The 19,987-nt window shown below is 48.2% G+C and overlaps 1 protein-coding gene across 1 annotated transcript in view; it reads right to left on the bottom strand.

Moving 5' to 3' along the window:
- Positions 1-396: 396 nt before the first annotated feature.
- The window catches only part of SMYD3 (SET and MYND domain containing 3), a 647,391-nt gene continuing 627,800 nt past the window's right edge, over positions 397-19,987 (bottom strand). Inside the window, exons 11-12 of the mRNA XM_049635131.1 lie at positions 12,897-13,005; positions 397-1,120 (exon numbers count right to left, since the gene is read on the bottom strand). Of these exons, the coding sequence (XP_049491088.1) occupies positions 1,019-1,120; positions 12,897-13,005 (211 nt within the window). The 3' untranslated portion in view covers positions 397-1,018. The remainder of the gene's footprint in view (positions 1,121-12,896; positions 13,006-19,987) is intronic.

The following is a 19,987-nucleotide window of genomic DNA, read 5'->3' as shown; positions in this document are numbered from 1 at the left end:
GACCATGTGGCTGGAAGCCTTGTCTCTCCCTGTGTGAGGGGCCATGCCACAACTCCCAGTAAGTAGCTCCTTTCCTGGCTTGTAAAATAAGGTGTGGCTGACTGGGGCCTCCCTAAGACGCCCGCAGCCGCCGGAACCAAGGGCTGCAACTCCTGCCCGAGCCCCATCCAACCAGGAGGGACTGAACTGCTCACAGGGTCACGGAGCCATAAAACAAACCACCTTTTTTCTGAATTTGTCTAATGCAGAAAGGTGGAAAAGCAGCCATGGGATTGGGAAATAGGAGGAAGCAAAAACAAACCTGATGTGAGCTGGGGTGCAGGGTGAGGGAGCTTCGTGGCATGCACGTCACATGGTCAAGCCACAGATGGAGGGAATTACAGAAAAAAATTCCAAGTTAAAAAAACATGACATATACAAAGAGTTACAGAATGCACAGAAGAATTATACAAAGAACCCAAGACATTTGAAAAAACATTTTTTTTCCCATTAAGACTTCCTATGCTTTTCTAATAGCACCTAAAATGACTTCTTTCTAGGACGTAGGATAAAACTTTCTGTGTTAGAGATGTATTGGGGTGTAAATAATGGATACATATTATTTACTACAAACAGTAAAGAAAACATTCTGGTTTTTTGACAAAATGGACATTAAGTTTTTGCTTGTAAAAACATTGATTTTTATCCAATTATACCCCCAGATATTCAAGGAGAAGATTCAACGTACTCTGCTATGCTTTTACTAGAACTTTCTAGCCTTCATGTTGAGATGTGGAACATTAAAGTCACCAATGAGTAAACAAAACAATTAGCAGATGACATTTTCAACCAATTTTTTGTATTTATTATTGTGCTTCTCTACAACTAATGATTCTTGTGGTTTGCACATGGTATGCCTGCTTATTTACCTACATAAACACAGCCTAGCATTCCCAGAGGGGAGGCCCACAAACAGTGCGGCACATGTGACCTCCACCAGGCATTCAATATGGATATAAGCCATCTTTGCCTGCGCCCATTAGGATGCTCTTATGTGGGCGTCACATTCTTCTAAGAGGAGAATCAAGTCTTCAATCAGGCTGTGCTCTCTGCCGTGTGTCACTCTCATAATATCAAAAGCCTATTGGAAAAAGAAAGAAGACAGATTATGTTAGAGTAGACAGTTAGTTAGGTTTCAACAGGACACCTGGAGACCACAAAAGGGAGTCATGGCCAGCTCTTGGGGGCAGCGGTTAGAGACCTGTCGGCACCACTCCAAAACAAAGCCACAAGAAGCCAGATCTAACCAGATAGGCCCAAGACAAAGAAGGCTGGAAACCCTGACTAAGGGAGAAAAGGCATGAAATCCTGCTCCCAAGAGATCCCCTCCTCAAGTAAAAAGTATTCCACCTCTAGTTAACAATGGTCAATAAAGATGGAGACCCAAACTCCAGGGCACGCAGCTCTCTCTTGAGCTCACTTGCACTCACATCTTGAGAGCAAACACTCCCTTTAACAAACTTTCCTACTTGCACCTCTCAACCACTGTGTCTGGTATATCCTTGAATTCTTTCTTGTGATGAGACCCAGAGCCTTTGGCAACACTGTGCGGATGGGCCGGGTGGAGGCCTCAGGGCTCGGTGTCTCCCCAGTCCACCCGATAGCATCTTGATCCAAAAGTAGGTGGGCCCCTGCCTGCTCATCTCTTTCCCACGATGCTTTGGTGTGGAGAACCCGTGGTCTGCAGCGTGAGCAGTACTGTGATTCTCCAAGCCACACAGTAAGGGGCAGGGTGAATTTTTCATGTGTTTGTAGACCGCACACTCCCAATGAGTAGTGCCAGGTGTGGTGTCCAACAGTGATCTTCAGGGCTTGTTAGTGCAGGGGGTTGTGGGTGGTTAGGTTTAAGAATAAAAACTAAAAATAATTAAGTGGTATTAAAGATGAGATTCTATGCCGCCATCACCTTAAAATTTCAGTTTTGCATGCTGCATTCAGTTCTCATCTGTACGCACTGGGCTTATGATGTACACATATTTTTGTATTCTTTTCATGTCATATTACAGTGTCAGCATTTGGACAATCGCTTCTTTCACTCCCCGTGTTCAATTCAGCCTCCATAATATTTCTGAAATCTGGGTGGGCTTGTGACCACTTCAGTGAGAACAGTATAAGGAACGCTATTGACTTCCAGGGCTAGGTTAAAGAGGCCGTGCAGCCTCTGCCTCGTCCACCAGTGTGTTTGCTCCTGGGGCCGTGAGTCGCCATGCTGTGAGGAGGCCGACGGAGAGGCCATGTGTACGTGCTCTGGTAGACGGTCCTCGCCGAGCCCATCTTTCAGGTCCTCCGGGCCTAGACACCAGAAATTGGCATGAAGAAGTGTTCAGGGGTGCCTGGCAGGCTCAGCTGGAAGAACATGCAACTCTTGGTCTCAGGGTCGTGAGTTTGAGCCCCATGTTGGGTGAAAGCATCCAGGTGACTCCAGCCGCTAGCCAGAAGACATCCAGGTTCCCGTCTTCCTTGCTGAAACCCCAGACGTTGAAAGAAAAGGGCCAGCTGCTCCTGTTGTCATCTGTTTGAATTCCTGACCCACAGAATCTGTGATCATGGTAACGTTGTGGTTGGAACTTTGGAATAGTTTTGGAGTATTTGCTCAGCTTTGGAATGGTTTGTTACAGAGCAATGATATTTGTGCAGTAAATAAATTAGAAACCCTGTCCTCGTGCACCACCCGGTAGGGGGCTGGCAGGAAAGGGGAGGGGGGCACAGGTCCATTGTACTGAACGTGGACGTGTCTTCACACAGGCTCTAAGCCTTGGTTGCAAAGTATTATCAACCAGGGAGCCTCACAAGAGACCCTAATGCCCAGACCCCACACAAAGGATTAACCAAAACCTGACCTCTGGGGGGGGGAGGGTGAGGCTGGGGGTTCAGGGGATTGTGATGTGCCCTTGGGGTTGAGAATGACATACAGTGCGCTCTTAACAAACACTAGCAGCGTTTTATTATTCAATGTTAATTTATAGCCAGCATAATTACCATTTTAATGATTGTGTGCAATTAATTCTATCATGTTTACAGACCGTCAGTCACTAAGCTACTCTTGGAAATTCAGATCACTTTCAATTTTTGACAAAAAAATGATATGATACAGATCTTCCAACTCAGGACACTTTTTGCCTTTGCTGAATATTTGCTTAAGATCAATTCCTAGGGATTCCTGAGTAGGAAGACCTTTGCAGCTAGAGACATAAAAACTGGAAGCAAAGTGGTCGCATCCTCAGACCCCTTCGTTCTTTGGGGGAGGAAACCTAGACCCGGAGAAGCAAAGCGGCCAGGCCCGGAAATGCTTTCAGCCTGTGTTCCTGGCTTCTCATTCCGGCCTCTTTAAAAATGTCCCCTGCACAGTAATAAAGGAAAACAGGCAGGCAGAAGGGTCTGGATGTAGCTGTTGGGAGAGAGAGGAAAGAGACAGCAAGAGGAGGACCCGCCAGCTTGGGCTCTGGTCTCCAGCCTGAAGGAGAGCAGTGCTCATCACAGAGTCCAGACACGACCCTGCCGACAGGCAGTCCTGTCACCCGGTGACATCCCAGCTGGGAAACCCGGAAGGTTCTGATTAACTTGAGTGGGTCTGGCCTGGGGGGGAGGGTGGTGGAGGCAGCCCCACCTTGCCGGCAGCCAAGCTCTGTGAGATCCCTCCGGAAGGAGGATCAAAAACAAATGTTTGAAACCATTCTGGGAACAAAGGTGTCCCATTTCATCCTCCTCCCTTCCCCCCCACTGGGGCTCCTCTCTGGGTCCTCAGTCAGTCTAGACACCTTAAGGTCTGAGGTAGAAAGTGGCCTGAAAGCAGGACTGCAATGAGAGATCACAGAGATGCTTCAAGTCTTTGACGGGAAAGCCTCTTACTTGAAAGCTCTGGGATGTTCTCGTCCCTTCTACTTGGCGGAGGAAGGTGAGTGGGCCAGAAGCACTGCCTGAACACCTCTCTGCTTAAAGGGAAATGACCCTCTGCCCTGCCCCACTAACCTGTGGCCCAGAGAAAGGTCAGGCCTAGCCTGGGATGGCTCACTTCCTTCCTGGCGCCTCATGGAGGCCCTCTGCCGGACGAGGCCCTGGCCTTATTGCCCAGGAGGACGCCCCAATGGGCTGTGTGTTTGACTCTGGCTAAACGACAAATGTCATCTTCGTATTCCTCTGACAAGGTGAGGTTGATGCGCATGTCTTCACACACTATGGGCTGCAATCTTCCCTCCAGCCATCATTTGCACTTCCTTCCCCCTTCCAGCTTTAGAAATAGGGTCTGTTCCTCAAGAGCTGAGGTTAACTGTGGCTGATCCAGTGTCTTCCTGTTCATGAGAGGGACAGACCTGCTTAGGACACGTGCCCAAGCGCCAGTAGGAGGCTTGCAGCCGTCCTGGAATCACAGAGCCCCAGGAAGGAAGGGGAAGCTGCCTGGCTTTCCCCAGGCCTCACTGCCACACCTCCGTGCCTGCTTCCTTACAGAAGGGCCGTGAGGACCCTCTGGTCCAGTCACGTCGTGGCCTGACTCGTGGGCGCAGGGTGAGCGCCAGCTCTTAGGACGCGAGCCGGTGTTCACTCCATGGCTGCACTGTGCAGCCTCCACCTGAAGCCAGTCTTCATGAGCGAGGGGGGGACCAGAGGTTCCCCTGTACCCAGACATGGCTTCTGAGACATCTAGAGGGATCTCCCAGTCAAGATGCTCTTGGTGGTGAACGCAGCAAGGGAAGCAAAGGCAGGGGCAGGGGGCAACCCCCGGACATTATGTACAAGATTTGAGACACTAAGATTAGAAGATTTTGTCCACGGGGGGCTGGAAGCAGAGAGCAAACAGGTATAGCTGGGGCACTGGACCGACTGGAAGACATTGAAAGAGCGTCTGCATCATTTGTCTAGAAGGTGAAACTGAGTAGAAGTACAATAAACAAGGAGGTGTTACAATTTATGAGGGACGGCTGGAGTGGAAGAGAACCAGAGAGAAAGGAAAGAAAGAAATAGCATTCAGTATGTGCAAAGTATGTCAGAGCCCGTCCTCTGTATTTGTGTGAAGGACCGGTCACTCTGGGTGGACAGGGAGTGAGTGGGGACTCAGACCTGGTGATAGAAGAGATCTGGTCCTCGTCTTGGGCGTCAGCCCTCATTGACGTAAGACAGGAGCACCGTGTGGCTGGGGCCCAGATCTCTACGGGGGCCACAAACCTTCAGCCCAGTGGGCGAGGGGGGCTTTGCCCTCCCAAATAAAGTTACAGTAAATCCCTGACAGACCGGAGCAGCCGTTTCCTGTAGCTCTGCGTGTCCCCTCAGCCCCTCCCACACATGCGCACATCAGACAGAAAGGACAATTTTAGTTTAATTTCCCGCAGCAGTATATAAAACAGATTAAGGAAATATAAAATTGGAGCCGGCTTGCGCTGGGAAAAGCTTATCTCTTTCCATTAAATTTTATTTTTATAATAGTAGCATTTAAAAAGAGCCTCCACATCATCTTCCACAGAGGACTCGTTTGGAGCCTCCAAGGGGGGCTGCTGGGCCATGTATGGACTCTAAATGTCACACGAGAAATGGCAGCACTGATTGTCTGCCACAGGACATGCGTGGTTCATTCAGGAATAAAGGCAGGGGCCCAGGACTGATTTAAATCTCATCACGTCTTTTTTTTTTTTTTTTTTTTTTTTTTGAGTAATTTTAAAATTGTGGTCTTATATTAAATAGGTTGAATCAAATTATGATTTAAAGTTGCAAACAATAGCTTTCTTATTAATTTTTAATACAAATATATTAAGCTTATCAAGGATCTCATATACTCTCTACCCGGAGCCTGAGGGAATCCAATAAATGACTTCCCCAAGCATGATTTAAATATGGATTTAAAATCAGAGGGAGGGGCTCCTGGGTGGCTCAATGGGTTAAGCGTCCGGCTCTTGACTTTGGCTCAGGTTGTGATCTCCCTGTTTATGAGTTCGAGCCCCACATCCTGCTTGGGATTCTCCCTCCCTCCTTCCCTCTCTGTCAGGATAAATAAACGAAAAAAATCAGAGGGAAAAGAAATGTGTGCCTGATAAGAAGCTCTGGAATTACATCACATCACACCCAGTGTACAGGATGTGTGTATGTAGGTTTTTCTCTAGCAAGTCAGTGGTTCTTACGAGATTCATAAATAACGTGAGCAAAGAGGTTAGCGGGTTAAGGAACAGGAGCAAGAGAACCGCGAGCTCCGAATCAGCCACGTTGGGGCTTACGTTTGGGGTGTAGGCGGGAGTGGGAGGTGCATTCAGCTTTCTCTGGCTGTGCCTGAATAGCTCATAGCTGTGTGGGGTAGACAGGGGGGTCCGGGGCTCGTGGCCTGTGCTAAAGGGATCCTCAAAACGTAAGATGCTTCAACAGAATGAAATGAGAAGGGAAACAAACAAGATGGTGTAATGTAAAAAATTTACATCTAAATAACAAATGATTACTGAGGGAGAAGAAGTCTGTTTTCTTCCAGCCTGCTTACAGCTAACAGGGCACTAACAAAGCGGTTAGTCTAGCCCAGGGTAGGGGGATCAGCAGCTCGGAGAGCGAGCTTACAGGACAGAAACAGGCTCACTGAAGGACAGCCCAGCCGAGGGCGGCCGGAGGGGAGCTCCGAGAAGTCAAGTTAGATGCTAACAAAATCCTTCCAAGGAGTAAGTGGAAAGGAATGGAAACAGATTAGAGACAGGAGAAAGTAGGAGAGCAGCACAGCGAGGGGACCCCAGGACTCTCCTGCAGCAGCAGTCACAAGGATTTCAGCAGGGCCCGGTGGTGAAAGCTTAAACCAAATCTGTGTTGGGCTAAGGGGATCCCTTTCCTGGAGGAGGCTGGCCTAATGGAATCTGTAGCAAATTTCTGTTTCTGAAAAGGCACTCATTTCTGCTTCAGAGTCGGCCTTTGAAACCCAAAAGGGTTTCAAGCCCTTTCGTCCTATTGTTTCCAGAGTCTCTAAGAAAGAATATGTAGGGGTGCTAGCCTAAAGAGAACATCAGCTTCGGAAGGCAGAGAGCTTCCCTTTCCCCTCTCCGGGTTCCCTGAGTCAGGAGAAGACTCAGGAAAGGAGGCTTTCTGCAGGATGAAACTGGCCCGCTCCTGTTCCTAGACCCCCAGGTCCTATGAGCTGGCAAAGAAATGGACAGGTGGCCTGTGTGATCCGGTACTTTGTAATACGGAGACATGGATAGATAGGTAATTTGATAGATAGCTAATATCCTAGCTTCTCACAGAGATTCTAAAACCCTTTGGAATTTCCTAAGTGCTGAAAGCAATAAAGGGGTCTCATGTTAACAAGGTGACTTTCAGAAAGCGCCTAAGGATGGGGGCTGGTTGCCAGGAGAACCAAGCGCGTGACTGACCTTTAGGAGAAGGAAGAGGTTGGAGGCTGAATCACTTGCCAACAGCCAGCGATTTAATCAATCATACCTAGGTAATGAAGTCTCTGTAAAAACCGCTATAAAGGATGGGGTTTGAAGAGCTTCCGCATTGGTGAACACGTGGAGATTTGGGGAGAGTGGTGAGCTCTGAGAGCACAGAAGCTCTGGGCCGTTTCCCCAGACCCTGCCCTATGCCTCTCTTCTGTCCGGTTTATCCTGATTTATAGCATTCTACAATACACTGGTGAGCAAACTGTTCCTCTGAGTTCCGTGAGCCACCCTAGCAGATCAGTTGAACCTAAGGAGAGGGGGTCCTTGGAGTCTCCAGTGTGTATAGCTGGTCAGTCAGAAGCTCAGGTGACAACCTGGCGTGCCCTCAGCATCTGCAGTGGAGGGTGGCCCTGTGGGGCTGAGCCCCTAACCTGTGGGATCCGGTGCTGCCTCTGGGTAGATGGTGTCAGAATTGAACTGAACTTAGGACACTCAGCTGGTGTGGGAAAACCCTTGCCACACACTGGGATTGGGTGATCAGACCCTCACTCTGCCAGTAGGTGGTCAGGAAAGGTCCAGACAAGATCTGGTCCACTAGCCATAGACACACTACATATGCACACTAGCTAAAGGGACAGGACCAGGGTGGGACTTTTAAAGATCTCAGTTCATTAAAAAAATCTATTCATTCAAGTACGTGTTGAACAGAACTTGCTGTGACTGGGGCATGTGTATCTATGTTAGGCAGCACCAGGAGATACAAAAGGTAAAGTCGGGGCCCCTTGTGGAATCCTACGCAACTTGGGGAAACAGAACATGTCCCTGTGGAATGCTGGGGAGCAGTTACATGACATAATTGTCAGCAATGGAAACACCGTATTATCCCAAGCTACAAACATCAGTGCTGAAGGGACGGCAGGAATAGCGGCGGGAACGATCGGCACGAGGGTTCCTATAACCATAAACATCCTTGATCGTCTCAAAATACTTGGGACTTGGCAGAACAGTCTCACATACTACCTCATTTACTTCTCAGAACCACTCTGTGGAGTAGGTATTATCCCCGTTTTAAAACTAAGAAAGCTAGGGGCGCCTAGGTGGCGCAGTCGGTTAAGCGTCCGACTTCAGCCAGGTCACGATCTCGCGGTCTGTGAGTTCGAGCCCCGCATCAGGCTCTGGGCTGATGGCTCAGAGCCTGGAGCCTGTTTCCGATTCTGTGTCTCCCTCTCTCTCTCTGCCCCTCCCCCGTTCATGCTCTGTCTCTCTCTGTCCCAAAAATAAATAAAAAACGTTGAAAAAAAATTAAAAAAAAAAAAAAAAACTAAGAAAGCTAGATTCAGAGCAATTAAGAGACTCGCGTCAAGGCATGGGACTGCCACGTGAACCTCCTCCCTTGAAAGCTGAGCGCTCTCGACCAGGCTACACTGCCAGGCACACGTCTGTCTGCATTCTGGTTGACGATAAAACCTGGTGAGACACTCAGTGACTTCCAGAGCCAAATGGGAAGTCTGGGGTCAGGCCATGGTGTAACACAGGACTCGGGGCAGACTTGCTGATCCTGCTCTGAGAATCTCATTTGTAGCTCTCAGGGTCCTTGCAGGGGTTCACCTTTGGTACCAGGGGAAGGAGATGCGAAATAAGACCGTTAACAGAGGAAACTTCTGGAGGTGAGGTTAACATCGCGAGAACGTGAGGAAGGCCGTATGGAATGGGGGCCTGAGGGATACAGAAGGGCAGAAAGTATGAGATGGGTGGGGATGGCCACAGCAGCCACCCAGCCCATGTGACCCCAGAAATCAACATGTAAATGTCTGCTTGGGCTCCTGTGTCTGCAGCTGAGGGTATCAGAGGTCCCCTTCCAGAGTTCTGCACACACAGGCGACATCAAGCCTCACTCGATGAATGAAGAGCTCCAAACCGCCCCCGGGGCTGGCATCGGGGGCTTGCAGATCAGAAGGGGTTTCTGCACACGGGGTCTTACTAGAGAGTCCCATCTATTTCACTGGGCCAGTGTAGGAGAAAAGAGAGCCTTGGACTCCAGCCTGGACTTAGTGACCTATTTGTTTACACGTTTGCCCCCTCCCCTAAATTGGAAGGACAATGCTGGGCCTTACTCAGATTCATACAAGAATTCCATCAATCTCCTAGTTGAAGAACCTAGAGCGGGCTCCATGTCAGTATGACTCTAGACAGGCTCCTGCATGCCTCCGTGCCATGACTCCTTTGTTTCTCTTCTTTTTCTTTCTTTTTAAATATTTATTTTTGGAAGAGTGTAAGTGGGGAGGGGCAGAAGATTGGAACTGGGCTCTGCACTGACAGGCTGACGGCACAGAGCCCAAGGTGGGGCTTGAACTCATGAACCCAACCGCGAGATCATGACCTGAGCTGACGTCAGATGCTCAATGGACTGTTCGGAAGCCATGGTTTGGGGGAGAGGAGCTCTCTGCTGGGGTGGAAAGGCCAGGACCAGAGAGCCAGCTGCACAGGAGCCTCATCAAGAGGGTGAAAATAAACCTCACCCTTTCCTGTCTTCCAACACAGACCCAGTTCTCCCATGTAGTTTCTCGGCACTTACTGCCACCATCGTGCTGACCTCTCTCCCTCCACCCCCCCCTTCCCCAACAGGGAATCCCTCCTAAGTTCCAAGTACTTTGTCTGCCCCTGAACTGGTTACAGAGGTAACTGCAAAGACCTCACGGTCACCTGGGCATCAGGTATTCTGTTTACAGGATACCTCATTTTAGTGCTTTACTGTTCCTCTCGGGTGCCGTGGTGGTGTTTTTTTAACCGAGGGTCTGTGGCCATGCTGTGAAGCAAGTCTGTGGGTGCCCGTCTTCCGAGAGCATTTGCTCACTTCCTGCCTCCGTGTCACATTTTGGTAATTCTCACAGTATTTCAACTTTTCCATTATTATTGCATTTGGTATGTGATCTGTGATCAGACATCTTTGATGGCACCATTGTGTAATTGGTTTGGGGCCCCACAAACCATGCCCATATAAGACACATATAATAAATATGTATATAATAAATATTGTGTGCTCTGCTCCACCAACTGGCTGCCCCCACCCCAGCCTCCCTGTTCCCTGAGACAGGGAATTAGGCCATATTATATTGAATATACTGATTAATAGTCCTACAGTGGCCTCTGTGTGTTCAGGTGAAAGGAAGAGTTCTACATCTCTCACCTTAAAAGCTAGAAATGGTGAAGCTGAGTGAGGAAGGCACGTTGAAGCTGATAGAAAGCCAGGCCTCGTGCACCAAGCAGCGAGCCAAGCTGTGGATGCAAAGGGAAAGTTCTTGAAGGAAATTACAACTGCTACTCCGGGGAACACACGAATGACAAGACAGCGAAACAGCCGTACCGCCGACGCGGACGAAGCGTCCGCGGTCCGGACGGAAGAGCCAACAGCCACGACATTCCCTTAAGCCACAGCCTGACCCAGAGCAGGGCCCTGGCTCCCTTCAAGTCTGTGAAGGCTCAGAGAGGGGAGGAAGCCGCAGAAGAGAAGTCTGAGCTGGCAGAGGCTGGGTCACGAGGTTGAAGGGAAGAAGCCGTCTCCGTAAAAGTACAAGGTGAGGAAGCAAGTCCGATGGAGAAGCTGCAGCAAGTTCTCCAGAAGGTCAAGCCGAGAGAATTGATGAGGGGGCTACACTCAACAACAGGTCTCAGTGTAGACAGAACAGCCTCGCACTGGAAGGCGCCATCTAGGACTTTCATGGCTGGAGAGGAGTCCGTGCCTGGCTTCAAAGCCTCAAAGCACAGGCTGACTCTCTTGTGAGGGGCTAATGCAGCTGGTGACTTGAAATTCTGACCTACTACTTAGAAAAAAAAGATTCCTTTCAAAACATGACTGCTCATTGACAATGTACCTGGGCACCCAAGAGCGCTGATGGAGACGGACAATGAGATTAGTGCTGTTTCATGTCTGTTAACACGACATCCATTCTGTAGCCCAAGGATCAAATAGTGAATTTCCTTTCAAGTCTTATTACGGAAGAAATACATTTCATTAGGCTACAGCTGCCACAGATAGTGATTCCTCTGATGGATCTGGGCAGAGTAAATCAAACACCTTCTGGAAAGGATTCACCTTTCTATTTCATCTATTCTAGATGCCACTAGGAACATTTGTGATCTGTGGGAAGAAATCAAAGTACCAGCATTCACAGGGGTTTGGAAGAAGTTGGTTCCAGCCCTCAAGATGCCCCTTCAAGACGTCAGGGGAGGGAGTCCCTGCTGCTGTGGTGGAAACAGCAAGGGAACCGGGGTCAGAAGTGGGGGCTGCAGACGGGACCGAAGGCCTGCGATCTCCTCGTCAAACCTGATCGGATGCGCACATGGTTTCTGGAGGTGGAAGGTCCTCCCGGTGAAGACGCTGGGAAGACCGTTGAAATGACAACGGAGGATTCGGAACAGGACATCAGCTGAGCCGATAAGGCAGCGGCAGGGTCTGAGGCAGGACTCCAGTCCCGAAAGAAGTTCCGCCAGGGGTCAGATGCGATCAGGCCGCGTCGCGTGTTCCAGAGAATTCGCTCATGAAGGCAAGAGTCGATCGATGAGGCCAACTTGTCTTATTTTCAGAAACTGCCCCAACCCCAACCTTCAGCCCCACCACCCTGACCAGTCAGCAGCCACCAACAGGGAGGCAAGACCCTCCAGCAGCAGGCAAATCACAACTCACTGGAAGCTCAGATGGTTAGCAGTGTTTTGCAATAAAGTATTTTTAAATAAGGTATGTATATGTATTTAGACATAATGCTGTTGTATTCCTCATACACTATAGTATCATGTAAACATAACTTTTATATACACTGGGTAACAGTCCACTGGACCCTCTTTATTGCAATATTGGCTTTACTGTGGTGGTTTGGAAGCAGGCCCGCGGTGCGTCCGAGATGTGCCTGTACCGTGGGGTGAACACTCTGCTGGCAGGGTCGGCATGCGGAGAGGAGCACATGGGGAAAACCAGGTTGCAGCTGGGCCAGCCCAGGGAGTGGTCGGGGGGAGAGGGGGGCAGCATTTGAGGCACAGGAATTGTCTTGGTAAAGACCTAAGTGTGACCGGTTCAAGGTGTCCTGGGCAACCCCGGGGGGCCCAGTGAACACTGGCCGTATGGAGAGGCAGGGGCGGCTGGAGGGGGTGCAGGCTGCAAAGGTGGACTGCAGACAGGTGGTCCAGAGGCCAGCCTGACAGGGGCTTACGGACAGTGTCCTGTGGGGATTGGGTGGGGAGGCGTGGAGAAGGGTGGGGCCCGAGTGCAGGGGTCCTCTGAAGGCCAGTTTGCACCAGTTGGCAAAAGCCGACCGTTAAACCGTCCTGATTTCTGGGGGCTGATTTTCCGTGGGGAGTCTGAATCAGCCACGGTAGGCACATTTCTACCATGGAAAGGGGCGAGCAGCACAAATCACGTGTTTTCGCAGCCGGCTGTGAAACACGTACAGGCACGTGCCTATGTGCACTCGGCAAGTGGCCCAGCGCACCGCACCACCAGGCCTCCCTCTCCGCGTGCACACTCACCAGCCTCAGGTTCTTCATGGCCTGCGGGAACATGCCCTGGTGCAGCTGCAGCTTGCCGACCTTCATGACCTGCACACCTCTGACCGGGTGGCTTCCTGGGAAGAAGATCCTGGAAGAAAGAGAAGGGCACACGGCGTGAGTAGCTCTCACCTTTGCAGCCAGCATGCCATCAGGAGCCCAGGAGAGGGCGGCCGACCCTGGCTGGACGCACTGGGGCCACCGAGAAAGTCAGCTGTGCGGGCAGGTGGAGGGTGCGGGGCTGGGGGGACAGACTCCCGGGATGACGGGGCTGGAATGTCGAATAAACACTGCAGAAGAGACACAAGGTGGCACCTGTGCGTTTCCAGCCGGGTAGGGGTGGGGGGTGGAGAGACCGGGTGCGATCTCACCGTCCACCTCTCAGGACGCTGCAGCACCTGGAACATTGGAGCAGAAGATGGCCACTTGGTTCAAGCTGAGTCAACAAATCAACGAACGTTCACGGCTCCCCACAGAGATGCTCCCGTGCCCTCCTTTTCCCTGCAAAGCCCTTGGAATCCCAGTTGTAAGGTTCATCATGGCCCATCTCTCGTGTGGGACCTGTGTATTTATCACCTCACTGGATGACAGAGCTGGATCGCGGGGCCCCATCTGCGTTTGCCACAATGTCCTGCCAGAGGACCTCCATACACACTGACCTCTTTGCCGCATAAAAGAAGAGGGTGTGTGGCAGACTGAAGAATGGAACCTCAGGGCTACGTTCCAGACCTCGTACTAGGTCAGTATGATTCAACAGTTTATTGTATCAATAAAACGTGCTCACCATTTCTGCACACTGCACCCCCCCCCCCATATCCTCTATCCTTAGAGTCTACTGAACCCCTGCTGTATGTACAGGCCTGTTCCTGGAGATGGGGGCTGTACAGGTCTGAGCTGTTCCACCAAGGCCCAATAATCCCACCAGACAAAGATTCCTACCACAGTTACAAAATATCACAGGAGAAGGCGAGATCTAGTGCCAGGATGAGGCCTACCTTAGTACATGGCAATGCTCAGCTCAAGATGGCTGATTTGAATTGAGAGAATAATACGGCAGTTATGAAGAGAGACTGGTGGATGACGGCTGGTTGGACCAGGAAGGTTTCCCAGAGGAAGGAGACAGGATGTAAACCGGCTCCCAAGGATTTGGGCAAGCTTGGCTGGGTCCGGAGAAAGGAGGCACATTCTGACCCTTAGCAGAAGCGAGGGCACACTCCCAATGCTGCTCGTCCAGAGACCACGGATTCTGCCCTGAGGGCCATGACTCACACAGGGCTTTCCCTGTGCCAAGCACTATGTAACCACTTTTTGCTTGTGAACTCATGGAACCCACGTTTAAGCTCTACTGTGTAACAGAGATGAGCTACATTTACCAGGAGACACAGATACTCTCTGATAGGTGTGCACATGTCTACAAACCATCCCTCCTCCCTGAACCTCAACTCTTCCCCACATTAAATGTAACACAAACTCCTCTCATTCATGCTCTTAAAAAAGCATAAAGCAGTACCTGAGAGGGAGGTATTTAAATCAACAGAAGGCCAGCCATGCTTCATTTAAAGAACCGCGAAGGGAGGGAAGGAGAAAAACAAAGGAGACACCTGGGTCTTGGATTTTTCTTTACCCCTTGAGGATGCCCGGACATCAACCACTTTACCTCTCACCCCCTACAAAAGGAACATCAGTATCTACTTGTGTGGAAAAGATTTTAAGATCCCCAGACAAAAGGCTTATGCACAGGACACCATTATCAGAAGGTGACTGCCCTGGACACTTTCCTCAAAAACACACCTGGACTTGGGATTTTATTTTATTGCTATGAATGTGGACTAATTAAATTTAGAAGCCAAAAAGTAATTTTATACTAAAAATCATTCCACTAAGTGGATGTCTGTCATGTCTGTTAGGAGAAGGAAAGAAATCTCTGGTTCCGTGATGGTAGAGAAAGTGGCCCATAATTACGCCACGACAGGTACCTGCTCTGGTTGCTTAAAGGTATTAAAAAACCAAGCAAAGTTTCATCTGGAGAGGATGAGGAGAACGGGACTATGAGGGGACTTCCACGTGGCAGTGTGGGGGCCAAAGCAGGAGTCTGAGCGGGAGAGGGAAGGAACGGGGTGCCCGTGAGATGCCACATTCTGTGCCACATCCAAGGGCAGTCCCTGCCCTGGTGGGGACACTGGCCAGTTGCAGAAATAAGGCCAATAAAGTCATGACACAGGAGTATGAGAGCTGCCTTGGCAGAGACATGGGATTCCAGAAGCGGCGGGGCCCTCGGTGACCAGGGAGCGGCTTGAGCTGGTCCAGATGGGAAGGGGTGACAGGCTCCTGGGACAGGCACGCGGGGCATGGGGAGACACGGGCAGCCCGGGAGATGCCAAATACAAAGGGCCAGTGAGCGCACCGGTCCGGCCAGGCTGTGCAGAGACAGAAACGCAAAGCCAGGAAGTTCGGCCTTCAGCTTGTTGGCAGCTGGGCACGACCCAGCGGGGCCAGGAGTATTTCACCAGGACGGAAAACAAAACTGGATGAGAGACACTAGAGGCAGCCCGACCTGAGGTGGGACCACATGAGGGAGACAGAAAAGAAAGCTCTGACACGGCTGGCGTAGCAGGGCTTGGGGGCTCGCCGGGTGCGCAGGGCTGCGGCAGACCGCGACACAACAGAAATGCCGCGGTGGAAACACAAAGTGTATCCACGGGAACAAAATCCACAGGCATTCTACTTGTCCGGCCTTATGAATGCCCTCTTCCGAAGTACACGCTAGCGATCACACGCTCCAGGATGCTGGGCCCAGAACGGAAAAACCGCCTTTGGGGTTTCCGTGGTGAGTGGGTGCATAGGCAGGAACGTGTTTAAACGAGCAGACAACCGCGGCAGCACGCGAACCAGCTTCACTCAGACCCACGAGCACCAAGGTTTTGCTGCCATATTTTGCTCAGAGGCTGAGAGTCAGGAAACTGAAAGGTCTCGAGTTAAAAGACTGCAGAGAAGACCTGGGGGCAGGACCTGCGTTCCTGGTCTCACCGAAGTTTTCCTACGTGATGTGATTACCAACTATGCTGTTCCACGACAGGTAGTTCTGGCATCGAAAGCAGGAGAAAAGATTTACTGCTCAGGATGATTTTTTTTTTTTTGTTTTAGAACTGATGCAAAAGACATTACCGGATTTAAAAGAAGAGCTTAATTATATTTCAGAGTAATCAAATAGCTCTAGTGTATGATTTTTGGCTGATAAATGTGAAATGGTGGTGGAATAAGAAAAATCATTAGTTTGCAACTCCTGGTAAAATAATTGATGCAGGAAAAACGTATCACTAGATGAAACCAGGAGGACAAGGAAGGATGGAGAATTTTACAATGGATGGATGACTCTGTCACCGTCAGAACCCACTGATCAACGTCAGCATCATTAAAGTGTAAAAACCAGACGCCGCGTGCTATCTGATGCCATGCAACATGAATCATTCTGCGCTACCTATAAAAGCATCCTTGCCAAAACCAACCAACCCACCAACCAACCAGCCCCGAATTTCATCAAGCCCATACAGTTAGATTCCGTTTCACAGGAAAAACAAGTGATAGAGGATCAAATAAAAGCAACCAGACATCTGAGATACGGGAAATTCTATAGGACCTCGACCCAGAATTTCAGCAGGTCTATGACATGAAAAGAAAAAGATGGCAGGGAAGGAGAACACTCTAGATTAAAAGATACTCAAAAGATACAACAACCAAATGTAATATATAGACCTTGTGCATCTGAACTCAAACAAAATAACTATTTAAAAAAAATGTTTCTGGGGCTCCTAGGTGGCTTAGTAGGTTAAGCATCTGACTCTTGATTTCGGTCATGGTCTCAGGGTTCGTGAGTTCAAGCTCCACGTTGGGCTCCACATGGATAGTACAGAGTCCGCTTGGGATTTCCTCTCTCTCTCTGTCTCTCTCTCTCTCTGACCCTCTTCCCTGCTCTCCCTCTCTCTCAAAATAAGTAAATAAAAAAAATTTTTTGAGAAAATCTAGGAAATCTGAACATGAAATGACACTGTAAGAAATGGCATGTAAGAAAATGTCCGTGTTTTTCCAAGATGCAAACTAAAGTATGAGTGGATGATGTGATATAATGTCCAAGATTTGATTTAAATTTCTTCAGCAGAATGTCTCCTTTCAGCAATGGTGGATGAGCTGATTTCAGACCAAAGTCCTTGCTAAAAACAGGAAAAGTTAGACAAAAATTACAAAAAAAAAAAAATGCTTGAAGGTATCACCCACTGAGGCAGGGGGATCTGGAAGAGTAAAATGGCAAAAAGAACAGAGGCTCAAGAAGGTGATCCTTGTATTTGTTGCTACTTTTCCCTCCACTGATTTGAAACCAGAGGCAAAACAAGCTCCACAGCCGAGCAGAGGTTCAGGCAGTCTCAGGAATATAGACACACAGAAATCGGGGCTCAGGGTGCAACAATCTAAGAATACTGCTAAGCCAGAAACAGACCAGCCCTCACAAAGACTAAACCAGTTTGAACCCTGATTGGATTAAGGTGATCTGTTCCTACAGACTTCCAGAAGCAAAAGTGAATTCCCTTTGAAGTAAGATGTCATCCTGAACCTAAAATAGTCCCCTCAATTTTTTTGACAATGTCCTGCAGTCAGTAAAATTATAACCAGGCATACAAAACGAGAAGAGCCATCTGAAAACCAAGAGAAAAAAAACACTGACAATGAAACACAGACCTATAGGTACTCAAACATTTAGGTTCTCATACATAGCCTTTAAAGTAAATGTACAAAGTACGTTTGAGAACACACAATGAAACACAGACCTGTAGGTACTCAAATATTTAGGTTCTCATAGACTTTAAAATAAATGTACAAAGTACGTTTGAGAACATAAATAATCAAAAAGAACTTTACCAGAAAATCAGAAAAAAGAAAATCCTTAATGAAATTTCTGGAACTGAAAAATAGAAAACTGGAGTCAAGAACTCAATAGCTTAACATCAGATATGTCACAGCCAAAGAAAGAATTAGTAAACTGGAAGGCAGGTCAAAAGAATATATCCGTTGCAAAACACAGAGAGGCAATAAAATGGAAACTAAAGGGCACGGGTCTCACATGTTAACTGGGATTTCAAATCAGAGAAGAAAGGATTGGGGCAGAAGATATGAAGCCATAATGGTCGAAAATTTCCAAAAGTAACGAAAGACAGCAAGGAACAGATTCAGAAATGCTAAAAACTGCAAAATAGAATAAAATAATTCAACAAAAAGGAGGGGGCTGAGAAATAAGGGTTGCAACATTTTGCTAATTATTGAATCTGGATGATGGATAGAAGAAGGTTCATTATATTGTTCTATTTTGGGGTATGTTTGACAATTTTCATGATAAAAAAATGACACTGGGTTTTAATTTTTCATTTTCAGGAATTACGGATTCTGGTAGGTAACTGCCTCAAGTTTCAAAAGAGTTTAGACTTTTCATGAATTCTTTTTATTTTTTTTATTTAAAAAAATTTTTTTTAACGTTTATTCATTTTTGAGAGACAGAGAGAGACAAAGTATGAGCAGGGAAGGGGCAGAGAGAGAGGGAGACACAGAATCTGAAGCAGGTTCCAGGCTCTGAGCTGTCAGCAGAGAGCCCGACGCGGGGCTCGAACTCACAAACTGTGAGATCATGACCTGAGCCGAAGTCAGATGCTCAACCAACTGAGCCACCCAGGCGCCCCTAGACTTTTCATGAATTCTAAGCCTTATATAGAAATGACGTGGAAACTCACGGGGAGCCAGAACAAGGAAGCGTGAAGAGGCAGAGAAGAAGGAAAGTGTGTGATGTTCCTCGGGGTCTGCTTACGTTAAACCGGCTGCTGTATGAGAGTTATGCTTCTGTGGTGGGGTAGCTTCATTTGTGATATAACACTTTTGTGTTGTTCTTAGTCCTTGTTTTTTTTTAAAAAGAGATCAAAACATTGGGAAACAAAACCAAAGAAAGAAAAGACCGACCATACTGTCCAAGAAATCACTTCAGAACGAGAACTATTTCTCACCATGACCTTAACTAATTACACAGGTAGTCTGGGTAAGCGCTGTTCCCCAACAGGGTGATAAATCCTTACTTCTCCATCACCTCTACTGGTCAGCTTTGTGGGTGACAGGAAGATCAGAGCCATGAGTTCTTATTTGTGTCCAAAAAAAGGAAGATCCTGAGTTCTCACCTCAACTGAACCCTCCCCTCCTACTTTGTCTATTATACATGCTGTTGGCTCCACACCACTGACAGGTGCATCTGCCACACACCCCTACCACCTACCACCTGAGTCTGAGAAAACAAAACTCATGTGCCCCTCATAATTCCACCACACAACAGCATTTTTTAACATTATAGTGAGATTTTGTCTCATTGCCATTTGATTTTTCTTGGGTTTATTTCATCACACAAATGAGTAAGCAGAATCACTTCCTTATGCAAAGAATGTATTTCTAGTTCTAAATAAGTCTTCCACCCCAAAGAGCAAGGCTTTCTTACTCTTGGAAGTTTAAAAATTTATATAGTTCTTTGTACGTGACCTATTTATAGTATACGTCCTATTGTTAGAATCTCTAACTCAGGTTAAGAGCAAAAGAGCTTTTTGTTTATTTTAAATGTTCATGTAGTTCAGGCTCAGGACCACAGGTTTTACTGTGGATAAATTCGAATGAAGGGGTTATGATAATGAGGTTTAAGATCTTGCTTCTTCCAAGTAGTTTTGGTTGAGTGACCACTTCACATCACAATTAACCTGGTGCTGAGACAAGAGACGGGAGAACACTTGGAAATGTTCACAACTACGTACAAACACAGGCTAGTATCATTAAGTGTCGGGCTAGTGAATGTATGAGAATGCCCTGTTTACATCCACATTGAGGTAAACAAGGTGAAAAAATTGCCTGATTTTATTGCAAAGCTTAAAAAAAAAAAAAGCCCAGTAGCATAAAAAGTGATTTTCCAACAGCCAAAGACCCACCTGGCTCACCTGTATGTTTGCGTGTAGTTGTGTGTGTGTGTGTGTGTGTGTGTGTGTGTGTGTGTGTGTGTGTGT

This window comes from Panthera uncia, chromosome F1 (assembly GCF_023721935.1).
Source record: "Panthera uncia isolate 11264 chromosome F1, Puncia_PCG_1.0, whole genome shotgun sequence".
NCBI classification, from domain to species: Eukaryota; Metazoa; Chordata; class Mammalia; order Carnivora; family Felidae; genus Panthera; species Panthera uncia.
The sequence above is the reverse complement of the archived record's forward strand: the minus strand, read 5'-3'. Positions and strand labels throughout refer to the sequence as shown.